The 15,507-nt window shown below is 40.9% G+C and overlaps 1 protein-coding gene across 1 annotated transcript in view; it reads left to right on the forward strand.

Annotated features, from left to right (window-relative positions):
- Positions 1–15,507, forward strand: part of PRIMA1 (proline rich membrane anchor 1) — a 68,381-nt gene that overhangs the window by 40,583 nt on the left and 12,291 nt on the right. Inside the window, exon 3 of the mRNA XM_026079452.1 lies at positions 5,650–5,779. Within this exon, the coding sequence (XP_025935237.1) occupies positions 5,650–5,779 (130 nt within the window). The remainder of the gene's footprint in view (positions 1–5,649; positions 5,780–15,507) is intronic.

Genomic DNA, 15,507 nt, shown 5'->3' on the forward strand with positions numbered 1-15,507 from the left:
GGCAAGGCTTAGCCTGTTGTGAGTACACAGTATTAAAAACATGCAGCTGTCTCATAAAGATGATTACACCAGCACTCTTGACCTTTCTGCAAGAACAAAAATAACAAAAAACAACAATCATTTTKATTTATCTTAAAAGCTTTCTTCCTTTTTTAGGCATGAAGTTATTGTTGATGTAAAGAGGTGAGAGGGGTCACTGTCATCCTTCTACATCATGTCAGCGCACACACCAGCTGCTTGGGTCCAAGCCAATAAACAGACTGACACAGACCTCAGCCAGAGACACCTCCCTGGGACTCCATGTGGGAGCATGGGTCCCTGCCTCCATGTCTGTTTTCTGACCCAGGCTCATGGCTTGTTTTGCTGGGGTGGGCGAAGGGTGAGAGGCCAGACAGGCAAGGAGCAAGTGGCATCCTGAGTGGGAGCCTTCCTCCTTTAGCCTCTCTTGCCAATCCTGGACAGTTGTGCAGCAGCACGGATTCAACCCAGCATAATCACAGTAAACAGCATCATGTGGAAACAGCACTTACTCTCTCCTGAAAGACTTGGAGATGTTGCTTTCTAACGTACTGGCATTCCCACATGAAGAGCAATTAGCCTATAGTCAATATTGTGATAGTGAATAATAACCCTAACCTAAATAAATAACAGGGATATTAGAATTCCAAAATCCAAGCTTTTTAAAATACACACATGACGACTAAAGATAATCTGAGGATGTACCTAAGGATTCCTAGTTCCATTTCTATATTCTGCTACAGACAGTACAAGCATGTGACATTTTTATAACATACACAAAACCATTGAATGATGATCCAGAAGATACCATTAAAAATTGCTTCATCACTGTTTTATGCCTTTTTATTTTTAGCAGTTTAGGGCAATTTTGAGAGTAATCCACTCTGAGATTTGCTAAAAAGAAATTAGAATATTCTTTGTGATCTTATGGAAACTTCCTTTCCAGTGACACAACCTCTATTTTTGTGCCTGGACATTCAGGGAAGATCTCTGTAGTTGAGCTAATCTTTTCTGGTATGCACATTTCTGACTAAATCCAAGTGAGTACAGATACCTGCTAACATTAGAATTGGAGCTGTGGTTTGAAATACGTCCTTATGCTGAGGCTTCAAAGTTTGCTTAGTCAAAGAAAGAAAGTGTGTGAGATTTCCATGGTACTTAAATAGTTTGTAGGATGCCTTTGCCCTAAATGCAATTTTTCATGAATTTGTTTTCAATAAGTTGGATCCAGCCACTCACTGTAGGTCTGAAAGGGGTCTATTGATTTTATTAGGCTTTGTGCTGTTTTGAATAGGTGAAGGCGCTGGCTCTCTACAAGTATATCTTACCAAGATTTGTACTTAATAAGTTTTAAGTCCACTAAAAAAAGGCATTGTGCTTACATGGACAGACCAGAGACAGAGCATTTTCTTCAGTTAATTCTTATTTTGAGTCTAATTTCTGTGGCTGAATTTTGACATCTTTTAGGAAAAGCAAACAAACAATATACCTTGAACTAAGTTTTTCGGTGAAATACTCCACCATAGTTGACAGACTCCTTCAATGGATATTTATCCTTAGAGACAAAAATTACCTTATATATAATCTAAATATGCCCAATCTCCACTTCTAGTCATTACATCCTCTTACACACATGCACGTCTGCTAAAACGAGGGGCAGGTAAATAGGGAGGGGGAGAAGATTGGTTGCTCTAGCTGGGGCTGGAGAAAGGGCTCGCTGTCCAGAGCAGAGAGGAGGCAAGAGGTAGCCCTGGGCATTTGTGCCACTCTTGCTGATGCCACATGCCCTGATGTTTTCTCTGCACTTCCCTGGCTGTGGTGGTCCACAAACAGGACCGTGCTTGCAGGCCCTGGTCTCTGTGCCACGTGTAAGGTTACTGGAGAAGCAGGAGGTGCCCCCCCACCAAGCCACCAGCGGTCAGGCAGCGAGTGGTAGAGGCCATCCACAGGGAGAYCTGGCGGAGAGTGGGCAGGAACCTTGTAAGGGCCTCTCTCTGCCTTTCTGAGTCATCAACAGTCACTACTGGTAGCCATGACCTTATATTTTCTTCTCGTTCATTTAAACACGTTCTCTCAGCAGGGACTTTCTGTTTACAGTTAGATTTAGAGACATACCAGTTCTCTAGCTTTTCATTTATTTCATGTGTGGTATTATAGTTTCATAACCTCGACATCATGTGGAATTAAGTCAAATGTCATACTGAAGTCTAAGGTTATTACACCAACACTAATACAGCTATTTACAAAACCAGTAATTTCCTCAGAAAATAGCTAGTGAGTTTGACAAGACATGTTTTCCTAAACCTATGCTCATTAGCATCAGTTACCTTCTTTTAATACTTTATTAATTGAATCAGATCTTCACTATTTTGTCAGGATTTCTGTCAGGATGACAGGCCACGATTGCTCAGCTCAACTTGCTTATCTGTTTTAAAATATCACACTTCCCTAGCACCTTCTACCCAATGGATTGTGTGTTGCATAAGGAGGACAGTCGCTGCCCACAAGTGATGATCAGGGTCACAGAGGATGGATCTTGTACCCATCTAACATCAAGGACTGATTGATATTGATGTGTCTATAAAGAAAGTTGGTTTCAACATGCAGAATGACTTTTCAGGGCTTAAAAGCAAAAGCACAATTTCCTCAAGACACTTTGCACTGTGAAAGTCACTTCTTCTATTTAGCTAATTTTGAGATTAACGAAGATCAGATAGGAATGAGTCAAATCAAGAGGTGGCCACACTTTGAACAGTTGAAGTTGTTTGCATGAGACCAGCACTAGGTGCCCTTGGAGCAAACGCCGTGGCCGGGCTGGCAACTCTCAGCTCTCAGTAGCCCCAAGGTGACGATGAAGGGACGCCCTATGGCCAGTGACGCCCTCCCCTCCCCTCTCATAATATATACCTTGGGGGTTTTATGATAGATTTGAAAGAGGTGGTATGAAGGAGGCAACCATGCCTCGCTCCAGGCTCTGTGCCATCCAAGCAGGCCAGGCATCTCCCTGCCTCGACTTCCCATCAGCGCAAGGGATTAAAGGCAGTCCTGCTCTCCCTCAGAAAGTAATTTTGAGGAGAAATGCGCTAAAGACATAGAAACACCACAGTAATGAAGGCTAGTGAATGCATGACTGAGAAAGGCAGAAAATAGCACCACAACCAGAAGCTTAGTGGAAAAAGAGTGGGCATTTCTAAGGAAAACAAGATTACCTAGCACTGTAATAAAGTGTTAGAAATAGAAAAGAATTTTTAAAGTTATAGAAACCCACTAGCCACTAAAAAACATTCTTTGATAGTGTTCAGCATGATTTCTTGTGTTTCTTTTTAAGTGCCTGGTTCAGTTCAGTGGGGAAAGTAACCAAACCAGATAAATTAATGGTCTCCTCCACATCAGCAGTTCTTATTCTAGTGTCATTAATAACTACATAGAGGTTCACTGTTAGCAGTAATACTCAATATTTTATCCCACATTTTTCTGGGCTTTTTTTTTCCATATAAAAATACTATAATAAACTGTCGAGAAACCTGTGCTACATAGGCATGTGACAAGCCTTGCTTTATACCCTTTTTCTGACATCCATCATCCTCATTTGTTATGCCAAGGAGCAAACCAGTATCATCATCTCAGTTTGGTGTAGGACTAGTTTGGTTGAACCTGCCTTGCAGGAAGAGCAGGAACTGGATAAGGATGTCCTCACCAGCCACATTTTGGAAGATCTCWTCTAGTTTTGTGTGGCATCTGCTGATGCATGTGTTTCCTTTGATTTCATTGGAACTATCTGTGCTTGTCAGGGCAACACCAGGAACACAGAGTTGGCCCTGACACTGTATGCTTCTTCATGGAAACAATTTGTCATCTTTGAAATGCCCTCTGTTCTGTAATGCTATAAAATAACAATATTGAAATCATTTAGAAAATATCTTAAAATCACCTCATATCATAATGCAATAAATAGTTACACCACCTAATAAAAATTGACTCTGCAGCTAACACAATAATAAAGTAGAAATTCAGTTGCTGAGATGGACTGGGAGTGGACTCATTGTCAGAAAAGGAGCCAGGAACCATTAGCTCTTCAAGTCACTTAATTTTTCAGCTTCATTTTTCTCTCTCATTGAGCAAAAAAACAACAAAAAAAAMCCCAAAACCCCACCCACATCCCTCACAGTCAATATATGCATAATGAATAGAAGGCAAAATTTGCTAGGCAAGTGATATAGTGATAGCGTGTATTGAAGGCTGATGCGTGTGAGAAAGGCAGCACTTTCTCTGTGATACSGAAAGATGACCTATCTAGTAAATTATCAAGCTGCTGGCTTTATTATTTTGATTGCTTCTTCGATGCACCTCTAGTTCTTCACCTAGTCTTTTGCTAAGGTACTGCTGCAGATTTCCTAGGATGAATACCACCARTTCTTCTATGGACCATGTCACTGGAAAAAATCTTATCTCAGCAATTTTGAACTTCAAAGTTTTACCTAACAGAGTATGTGTATTTCTCATCCTAAACATCAAACATAGGAGGAACAGGGGAAGTCAGCTCACAATAAATGTTATAGGGGTGATAACATATTTTAACTTGTTTGTGATGTGTATAATAAGAAGGATATACCAGATCAAATAACTACACTCAAAAAGTGTCTTTTGCTGTATTTAATTCTCTCCCCTCAACTGAACTCAACTGAAGTCAGAGATTTAGACATACCCATTGACTGATTCATTATTAGACTCCAAATATGGAGACATGCATTCTCATGAAGGTTATGTGGTTGTGTACATTGAATTCAGTGGTCTCTTCTTCCTCTGCAGTATGCTGGTACTGCTCATGGCATTGCCTGTTGCTGATCATCTTTCAGTAAATAAGTGTCCCCTCAAAGAATGGGAGAAGGAATATGCCCCTGAAGGAAAGATTTGGACTAAATGGCCCCGGCATTACTTCTGATGCAAAATAGTGCTTGCTTTGAGTGGTACTTATAGACACAATTCTAGCCCTCTATTAAATAAGAAAAATATAATAATTGCCTATATTTTCAAGAGTAACACATCTCTCCACTGTTGGAAATACAATTCAAAGATAGTGTAATGGGAAAGAAGCTTGGCAATTACAGTCCTCTAAAAACGATTAATGCATGTAATAAAATTCCTGCTCTTTTAAAATGAATTCCCCTTCCTCGATCCAAGGTTAAAGTGATTGCAGCTACAAACCTGATTGGTAGGCATTTCTGCTTTTCCCCAATAAACCTCCCCTAATGTGGGTTGAAAGCCTACACTTATCAGCATGACATCTCCCTCTAAAACTAAAGCTGATGCAGCAGGAGAAGGCAATCAGGGAGGCAAGAACGGTTTCCTGCAGGTAGCAGAGCTGAGCCTTTCTCCCTCACTCTGAGCAGCAGGCTGCGGATGACAGCACCACAGAGAACGTGGTCGTCTGGGGACCATGACAAGCATCTAGCACCAAACAGAGGGAAGTTGATTGCCTGGAAAAAAAAAATGCTCCTAAACATGAAATAACATCTTTGCATGTATCTGTGGCCCTGGGATAGTGCTATTGCATTGGGTGGCTGAAGCATATCTGATTATAAACTGCCTATTTGGGAGAACTCATGTATGTTTTCCACATTCTTTTTACAGCTCCCAAGTCTACCTTTTGCCCCACTGAGGAGACCTGGTGGCCAGGCCTGGTTATTATCATTGCAGTATGCTGCACCACACTAGTGTTCCTCTTTGTAGTTGTCATCATTTGCTACAAAGCCATAAAAAGGTAAGACTACAGGTGCTTTTAGAGTGCTTAGGGCAATAGAATCCTTCAAAGGCTGACCTGAGACTTGGCTGACATCTTGTTTTTGTTTAAAGGCATCCTAAAGGCAAAATGCAGTCTATTGGCATCCTATAGTCAATGTGTGTTTTCATTGGAGAGTCACTTAATGTACCTTTTCCTGCCTGTGTAAAGGATGAAGTTCAATGCACAGCCATGGGCCAGAGGGTGAGAAAAACTATAAATGGGACAGAGCCACAATGTTCAGATTAATATGAACTTCCCCTAAGTTAAAGTGCTGCAAGCGTGCTGGGGAATGTCAATAGGCTTTGGCTGACCCAGTAAAGAGATAGGAGATACTTTCCTATCTAGTTATGGCCCTGCATGCTGGTGTGACAGTATTCAGAATTCACACGTGATGGATGTGAGATTTTTGGCCCAGGCGCATCACTAATTATAGCTTTTCAAATTGATGCAAGTCCTTTTAACCCAAACTCTAGGGTAATTTGTGTAATTTTTCATTTGGAGACTCTAATTCTAATTTATTCTCAGCTCAGAATGATCATCTACAGAATCAAATTCAAAACCTATTTCTTTTAATTTAAAAGCTATATGAAGGCTATGTACAATACTGTGAGAAGTAACCATTTCAGCTCATCTGCCACTGTCCTTGCAATATATGTGCTCATCTACCACTGTCTTTTGGATATATGTGCTTGTATAAGCCTCAAGGAGTTAGAAAGTATTGATTTCAGTTACTTAGAAAAATGTGAGGGAGAATCGTCACTTTGTCTAAAGAATATTTCAATTCTTCTCTGGAAAAAAGTCAAAACTTGGAAATTTCTGTATGAAGGCTTAAACTGTGAGTCCAGAGCGTTGATCTTGAAAAGAAAATATCATGTGAGAGTTGTAGTCGGGTTGGATGGAGTTTCTTTTCTCGTCTATTGGCTTGAGTACAGCTTCAAAGACACCCAACAATCACGATTTTATGGAGTTGCCATGGTGTACCATCAGAGTCATGGGCATGAGCTGTAGTGCAGCTGGGTGACCCAGCCCAAAGTAGAACAATATTCAATCCACAACTCTCATGACATAGTGCAGTGACATCTGAATCACAATTTGGATTAATTTAWGTTTTTTCAGCTTTGACATTTTTTGGGGGGAAAAAAAGAAAATGGAAAGTACCTTCCACAAAAAAAATATTTCCATAAAAAAGAAATGCAAGATTTTTGATTAGCCCTAGCAGGGCTATCACAATAGTGGACCATTGCACATGCTTTGTGGTTGTCTGAAAACTTACTCAGGATGTGAAGGATAATATATCCAAGAGCATCAAAAAGGGATAATTCAAACAAGAAGACAGGAGTCTGTAACTAATTTCTTATTAAATTTACATAAGTATCTTTTCTGCTTCTGGTTTAGCTAAAATGAATGCTTATTAGTTTTGAGGAATTGCAAAGCTTTCATTCTATCTACGGAACTTTCAGAAAGAATCATCTATGGATGACTGAAAGTCCATTTGGATTGTTGATTTAATGCAAAATTTCTTACCTGTGGTTCCTAATCTGACATCAGCTGTTCATAGGCGGCTGGTCCAATTCCACATGGAAAGTTGTATATGTTTCAAAAACAGCTATTGCATTTGTCTGCCTAATGCCAAGCAGTGAATGAATTCTGCCAAGGCTGCAAAATAGGCTGATGGGAGCAGTAGTCCTCCAGGGCAACTTGTGCCTAGCAAAGAATATTTCTTCAGATCTGCTATCTGATGCTGGTAGATGGGAAGTATGGAAAAGAAATTTAAACAGACAAATTTAGAGCTGCCTTGAGAAGTCTGTGGGAGTTCACATAACAAAGGATCTTGTGTTTCCTATCAGTGAAGAGTAATACAGATACTTGATGAAGACACCCATTATTTGTCAACAATGTGAATATCAATATACAAGTCAACAGCTGAACTGACATTAGGCTCAGAGAAGTGAAAATTCCTCTTAGATCTTCTTCTTGTTGACATTCGCACTGCTGACAAATGCTAAGCTGAAAACTACTTAGAGGTAGGATGGATAAATATAAAAGAAAATCTTACTAATTATATTTTTGCAGAGTAACTAGAGTATTTCTTTTCATCAATGAGTCCTTTCTAAAATAGCTTTGTTAAATGGATGCCCTAAAGTGCTTGGCAGCATTCCTCAATAGTTCAGGTTCCTTGATCCGTTGTAAAGAATATAAATTGATAAACCCTAGAAATAAGGCAAAATACCTCACAAGAGAAAAATCTCTGCCTTTGACACAGAGTATTATCATGCACTGTTGAGCTGAATAGGTTTTGGATAGTCTGAGAAATCCTTCACTGTGTTTTTTGCTGAGAGTTAGGCCTGTCTAGAGAAAGAGTAAGGGAATTAATCTAGGTGATACTGAAGCCAAGTTTCATTCCAGCATGTTCCCTGCCTGTGGCTATCCCCCAAGCTGGGGAATTGCACTCGGCCTTTCTCACACCTGTGTCTACCTGCTCAGCTCTGCAGTCCTTCTTCCGAACTCTGTTTCTCTGTGCGTCTCCTGGAAGTGGGACCTCTTTCATTGCAACATCTCCAAAAAATCTGGCTCCCAGCTCAGGGGCAGCAAGTTATCTGCTTCCTTATAACACACCCATCCTCTCAGAGTCTTCCCATTGAGCCATTCCAGATGCCGCCTGCTGTCCTCCACCCCATGTGTAGCTCAGGTTGTAACCTCGGTGTGGCACAACCCTCTTGTGTCCAAGGAAAGGCACGCACTGCTTGCCTCGATGTAGAAACCAAACTCTTTCTTTAGCTCTGGGTGAGGGACAGGAGCACAACAATGCCATTGGCTCTCACAGCTGAACTGCACCAGTTGTGGGGAGGAGGAGCAGACTCCCGGGCACCTAAAGGCATGACTCTGTAAGTGACGCAGGGAGCAGTGACAACCCAGCCGAGTGCAGAGCACACCTAGTGTGGAGGCAGTCAGAGCTATGCTCTCATCTTCATCCCTTATTTCTTATGCCATTTCAAGCATGTCTGAAAGTTTCTAGGGGTGGCACAGCCTCTATTCCCTGTCATCGTGTACAGAGTATACTGAGGAAAGGACTGTTCACAACGACCAGCACAAACTCACCCCCAGAGCCCTTTCTCCCTCAGTTTCCTCTTCTGTGAAACAGATATAAAACCATTTGCCTACATCTCAGGGATATCATTGAGATTCATCACCTACTATTTGTTGAGCAATGTAAATATGAAAGTGGCAAGAATTATTATCCAAGCATACATTCTTTAAAATCTTGCATGAGAGTATCATCTTACAGACTTTTTAGACAGGATTTTTTTACTGCTTCTTGGGGGAGCAGGGGAAGGAGATCCATGTCATCACATTTGGAAACCCTCATTCTCATGGGAGCCCGTGGGTGCAACAAAATCTTGTAGTGCCAGTAAGTGTAAAAACTGGCTTGCCAGTAGCAGATGGCTCATATCTTGTTTGGTGTAACAGGAACAACATTTGAAAATTCTCGCCAGCTCATCAGCTAAAAAAAAGATAGGTCAAAATAAAATATTAAGAGCATACTAAACATCAGTTCCTTGTAAGGTATATCTATGGGTAAAACTGGTATAATCCAATCAGAATTAATATATAGTACAGATGTATATGGTATTTATCTCACAGTGACAAATCCACAAGTATTACAAGAGACTATTGCAAAGAACCTTACTGAGATAACTTGATTTCACAGCTTGTTAGTCTTCCAAACAAAGTGGTTTTTATAGTCTGAACATCAATGATATCTATATCCTGTTTACTTAAAGCATTTGACTTGCCTTAATTAGCAATATATGCACTAAAGGGACACTAAGGACTGAAATAACAGCAGTTATCTGGTTGTAGAGTGTAGAAAGAGTTAAAAGTTTTAGCAGGAAAGTGCAGGCAGAGATTTATTTGCACAGAGCTTGGATCTGTTGTATTAATCCCTCACTTTTATAAGAATCAAATTTAAAGTAGAAAAAAAAAGAAGAAAAATCCTATTGTACTTAAGTTAAAATCTCATTTACTGGTTTCAAAGGACCAGACCTGATCAAACTCTCTCATGTCTTCTTTTTTGTAGCAGGAAGAGAGGGAGTGACTGTCCTCGAGGTATCATAACTCAACTGTATTTTTATTGAATCTGTATAAAAACTGTTTCCTGATGTTGTTTGTTTGTTTTCCTCTGCAAAAGCTAAAACTTCAGTATATCACCTGTTTTTGGCACTAAGCCTTTTTTTCAAAAATACAACCTAGTGGATTGGTGCTTCCATGTGTAAAATAATTACTAGAGCCAAAGTAGCCTGCTGTTATCATCATCTCTGCATCTCCATGGGAAATGTTCAAGTTCTACCAGCATGAAATGGTCATAAGAAATCCTGTAAACCATTCCTGTGCTTTTTGATCCAAATACCAAAATGTGTCAACCAGCACTGTCAATCAATCAGCACTGTCAGACAGGTAAAACACTCGGGAAGATACATACGGGACAGTTCTTCAAAGGAAGAAGAGCCACCTCTAAACTTACTGCGTGCATCGCAGGAGTGTGTAGCATTAGACACCGCGTGACTGGCACGCCAGGGCTGGCAGACCTGCTGCCGAGCTGTGTTGTTGCATAAATCAAGCACTGGAAAAGATCACATGTGATGTTATCTTGTGCTGCAGTGTGGTTATATGCATGGTGATAACACCCTCAGTTTTGCAGTGGAAAAGATGCTGTACATACTGAAATGTCTTGAGAAACTATCAGCTATTTTCTCTGGTCTTGGTGACATAGGGCTACATTACTCTTTCTAAAAATGTGAATTTTCTCATAGGAAACTTTTTCATGGCACATTAGGAAAATTTTAAGGATTGGCCAAACGTGTGGCACTTTGTATCAACAGCAAACATCATCTGTGACACCTTTCATTCGAGGATTTCTAGGACAGGCATAATGATAGGTAGTACTCAGATCCATAATAAGCAGTGGGAGTTCTCTGCTCCTTTGCAGGTTAGGAAAGTGATCCCACAGCCAGAGATTTCTGTAACAAATAGCATGTCTAAATGAGCAAGTGAATAATCAGTTCAAAACCTAGAATACCTTCAGGTATTTCTCTAGCATTTCTCTCTCTCTGCAAAAACCTGCTGTTCTTTCTCTTTGCCCAGAAAACTGTGGCCAAAAAGTAGAAGCAGATTGTCCGAGAACAATTCATAAATTAGCGTAGACTGGAAGAAGCTGGATCATTCCAGCATTACATGGTTTGTGGACTGGACTCAGGCAAGTGAACTGTGAAGGTAAGCAGCCTTAACAGACCTTCAGCTGGTGTAAATCAGTGTAGCTTCAAAAAAAAAAAAAAAAAAAAAATCAGTGGAGCTCTATTCATTTTAATCACCTCTGGAGGTAGCTGTCTCTTAAGCTTTTCTCAACATCCCCTTATAATGTAAGCACCTCAGTCATAGTAAGACAGTAAGACTGGAGGGAAGTGGGGAGTAAACACAGTAAAGAGGATTAACGAGAGTTGTTTGGTCAATAAACAGCTGAAATAGGGGAGAGAGGGACCTGCATTATGTAATCCTATTTCTGTAGCTCACTGGCACATTGGAGTCTTATTATGAGGGGAGTAGGATATTTCCATAAAAGTGGGGGGCAGGGGACCCAGCCTCTGGATCCCTGTATAAAATTAAGATACTGAAGCCATCTCCCAAACCATGAAGGCAGTAGTAGAGCTGAGCATCCAAGTCTCCATGCCAGGTGATGCTCGAGGTACAGAGGCTGGTAGGAGGCACCTGGGATGGTTTTCCAACATCTGAAGAATCTGTATTAAATACCTCCAGCACATCCATATGGTCCGAGGTGACCTGTAAGCAGCCCATTTTGCCTAGGGATGCTATTCCTTGTCTCTGCAGGATTTTCAATAGGRTGGATAACTGTGTTCTCAGCTGTATATCACAGGGCTTGCTGAGAAAGAGCCTGCTTGCTAAGTCAGCAAAGAAAGGCTGATGATGGCTATGTTTCACATGATGTACCTTTTGCTCACTATTCTAACTTTGTCAAGGCACAACAGTTTTGTATGTGTCCCACAGCCTGTGAGAAGGGTACTATAAATGCCTGCATATGCACTTCCTTAAATAGCTGCTGAGTTCACCTTCAAATAATATTTAAGTAGAAGAAAAGATTGCATTGAAATAAAATGGCAGGTCAGATGTAAACTGTCTCGAAATTCATTCCTCAGTATTTTCTAGGGTATTCAGCATTAGTTGTATGATTTATGGACTCCATATATTGCAAGGTCTAGTTTCAGTAGCAGGAGCACTGTTTAGGAAGTTGATTTTCGTTAACAAAATGAGGCAGGGTGCCTATAAGGGAAGACACAGTGGTATTTTTTTGACAAAAAGTGGGAGAGAGGACTGTGATGAGGCACTACACATGGAAGAATGCATCCCAAGGTGCAAGGGGTATGTCCCACTCGGCAGACCATGGCCCTGCATTTCTCCCCACCCCATTTTGTAGCCCTCATTCATCYGAAGAACAAGAACTACACCTCTGTGTGGCCATCTCTTACCAGAAGCACAGAGGTCATGCACAGTCTAGTCCAGCATCATTACTAATTGCAAGAACACAATGCTTTCCAATTTCAAAGCACTTTATAATAGCCTGAAGACCACTGCCATAGCTGGATTGATATCCATGGCATGGTCTCATGGTATTGTATGAAGTCAAATGTCCTGTGTTTTCTCCAGGGCCCTAACTACCTAGCAAGGAGTGTGTGTGCAGAGATAAAACAAAACATTGGCCTAAATTTACTTAATTGTTTTAAAGTGAATATGACACACAGGTCAAGATGATTTGGGACTGCTAACCTCTCTTTTATCTCCCTGAAACATTAGGAGGCTTTGCACAAAAATGGTGCTTTAATTCTCAGAAGATGGCTGGAAAGACAGTAACTACTCAGTAGATAAAGTAGGACTGCCTTTTGAAAACCTGGGGAAAAATTCTGTGTGATTATCTTTTCCACTGGCTACATGTTGATGTTTATCTGCATCCACTCCACTGAGCATGCCCAGCCAGGCACTCTGCATCTGCTGATCAAAGCCCAGCGGCCCCCATGGGTTGCTCAGCCTGCATGCCTAACCACCTCCCTGTGACTTTACTCCCATCCTGGGAATGTGGCTTGCAGATGATCTACTAAACACAAATTAAATACTCTGAGCAGCCAATCTTCCTTGCTGCATGAGATGTCATTTTTTTACCTATGAAGAAATGAGTTCTTGTTGAATTTCTTGTGTTCTTTCAAAGCTTTCACTGCTTATTAAAGTAAATGCAGCCCTGTTTGATGAAAACTGAGAACTAGTAAAAGGAAAATCAACTGTTCTTCCAATCAGCCCTAAAATCTGGGTATTAGTTGTGCAATGATTTCCAGGGGAGTATATACAAGACAAGCTGTTGAACAGCTTTGAAACTTGATCCAAGCCCACTGAAGTTGCCAGAGCCCTGCTATATTCATTCTGCTGATTCAGTGGCATCACTGGGGATTTTGCACAGGAGGACTAAAAATTGGTGAAGTCCAACATTTTTTGGGTGCATCAAGATGAAAGATGGTTGGCCTAATTTTTGAATTAGACAGACAAGTGAGTAGGATATGAAAAGTATTGCTGCCACTTGTTAGCAGGTTCATTTGATAGATCACGGACTGATGAGTAAGGGGTGTAAAATATCATTTTGCCCTGAGAGATGGCTGAGCCAAGCCACATTGGCAGTTTTGTGCAGGCAGGTTTGCGTGGCTGTTTCCACGCAGTGTGTGGCTCTGCAGATAAGCAGAAGGCTCTGTTCTCCAGGGCTGTCAGTCTGGGATTTTTATAATCACCGCATCTTTGCAAAACTATTACAGGGGAGGATTCCTCCTCTGTTTGTCTCCTTTAAATTATACCAAAGTCACATTCCACTAGGGAGAAAGTTTGCTGTCATAAGTGGATAAAGTATCACATTTTTCCTCATAACCAGGAACACTAGAAGCCTGACAAATGCTTTTGCCTCTAACATATTAAACAAATACCCAAGTGTTTCACAGAATACTCTCTTATAGATCGCTTTCACTTATTCACTCCTAGTTTGTGATGTATTAATGAAGATGCTAACAGAAGTCTGTAGAGCATTATGGTCAATCCTGTGATCAATTAACTTTTCATTGTCAGCACAAATGAACCTGCCATTTTTCTCTGTTTTCTACTGGCAGTGAGGATACTATGTTGAATTGGCAGAACTTGGGTAATAAATTGAAGTATTCTACAGTTATTGTCTCAGTGCAATCCTGTGATAGTCGGGGTGGGTTTTACAGACTCATGCCAGAATATAATCCTCATGCTACTCTGATTCTATTGGCTTCAATAGTTATTCCTGATTTACCCTAGCAGAACTAGAAGATACAGGCTGATACGAAAGCTTTGAAATCAATAGGGCAATTGCCAATTTGAGCAATTTTACTGTGAGTTTTTTATTGCATGGTGGTTTTTTTGAAGTCCTAACTTCTGAAGTAATCTGAATTAATATCAGTCTTGGGTTTAAAATCAGTTTTTAGTTTACTCATCTGTTCTCTTCACCTACAAATCTAAAAACTGACTTTAAACTCAAGACTCCTATATATTCAAAACCTCACAAGGCAAAGAAATAAAGTTTTGTTTGTCAGAARTTCATTTATTTTTTAAGCCAAAAAGTCTTACTTTTTGCAAGCTGACATGATGGCACTTGTGGCTGACTCTGCTGGTGAAAATCCACAGCTGTGACTGAGATGTACCCAGCATAGTTTGTAGGGATATTTGAAGAAAGCTTTCATCATGATTATCTGTAGTATCTAGTCTTAGGACTGCTTTTGTTATGGCCTGCAAGAATCCACCAGCAGCACCCCTGGGACACCCAGGACAATCTCTTTTATGTCTCAGAGGAAATCGTACTCATTGTATTGGGGTGGCAGGGAGATCAATTACTCCAACTCTGTATCATCCAGAAATTCCCCTTGCACAAACTGAACCCCATAGGAACCTGCCAGGTGCTTTTATTGCTCCCTTTTCCATTCCATGGAGGTTTTCCAGTGCATCTGGAGTAAAATCAGTTGAGCTTGATTTCTCCAGGGGCTACACAATTGCAGCTCCCAGTGGGTTCAGATGACACGGTGGATTTGCAGAAGCTCRAAAAATCTGAAAATTAGAATGAGGAAGCCAGAAGAGTATGGGCCTGATTCCTCTCCATTACCCTGCTTTTTCTTCTGAATAGGTATATTGACTTTCTTCATGTCCCATTTAGTTACCCCTAACCGTACTTACAAGGGCAACAGGGCCAAGTCACCACTGCTGATTGATGAAAGGCTCTAAGAGAGGCCCAAGAATGGTGAACCTCCAGAACTCCAGTGATTTCCAACCTTAACCTGGCCGCTCTGTTGGGCTCAGAGTCTTTGCACGGTGCTGTCTGTTAAAGCTCAAGGAACTGCAGGCACTGTGGTAGGGTGCATTACATCCTGTGCAGGGAATCTCAGCCAGACATAAACAGATATCTGATCCCTATAGTGTTATTTCCCACTGTAATGTATGTATGTGCACTAGCTTCACACCTTTATCTAATTAGTCACAACTTGGTATACATGTTTTGCTGAAACAAAAGGGTGTTTATAAAGGCTTGGGGTCTTGTCCACACCAACAGACATGGGGACGTTGGGGAATCTGGGCTCCCCAGTACAAGA

This window comes from Apteryx rowi, unplaced genomic scaffold (genome assembly GCF_003343035.1).
Source record: "Apteryx rowi isolate R43461 unplaced genomic scaffold, aptRow1 scaffold_5, whole genome shotgun sequence".
NCBI classification, from domain to species: domain Eukaryota; kingdom Metazoa; phylum Chordata; class Aves; order Apterygiformes; family Apterygidae; genus Apteryx; species Apteryx rowi.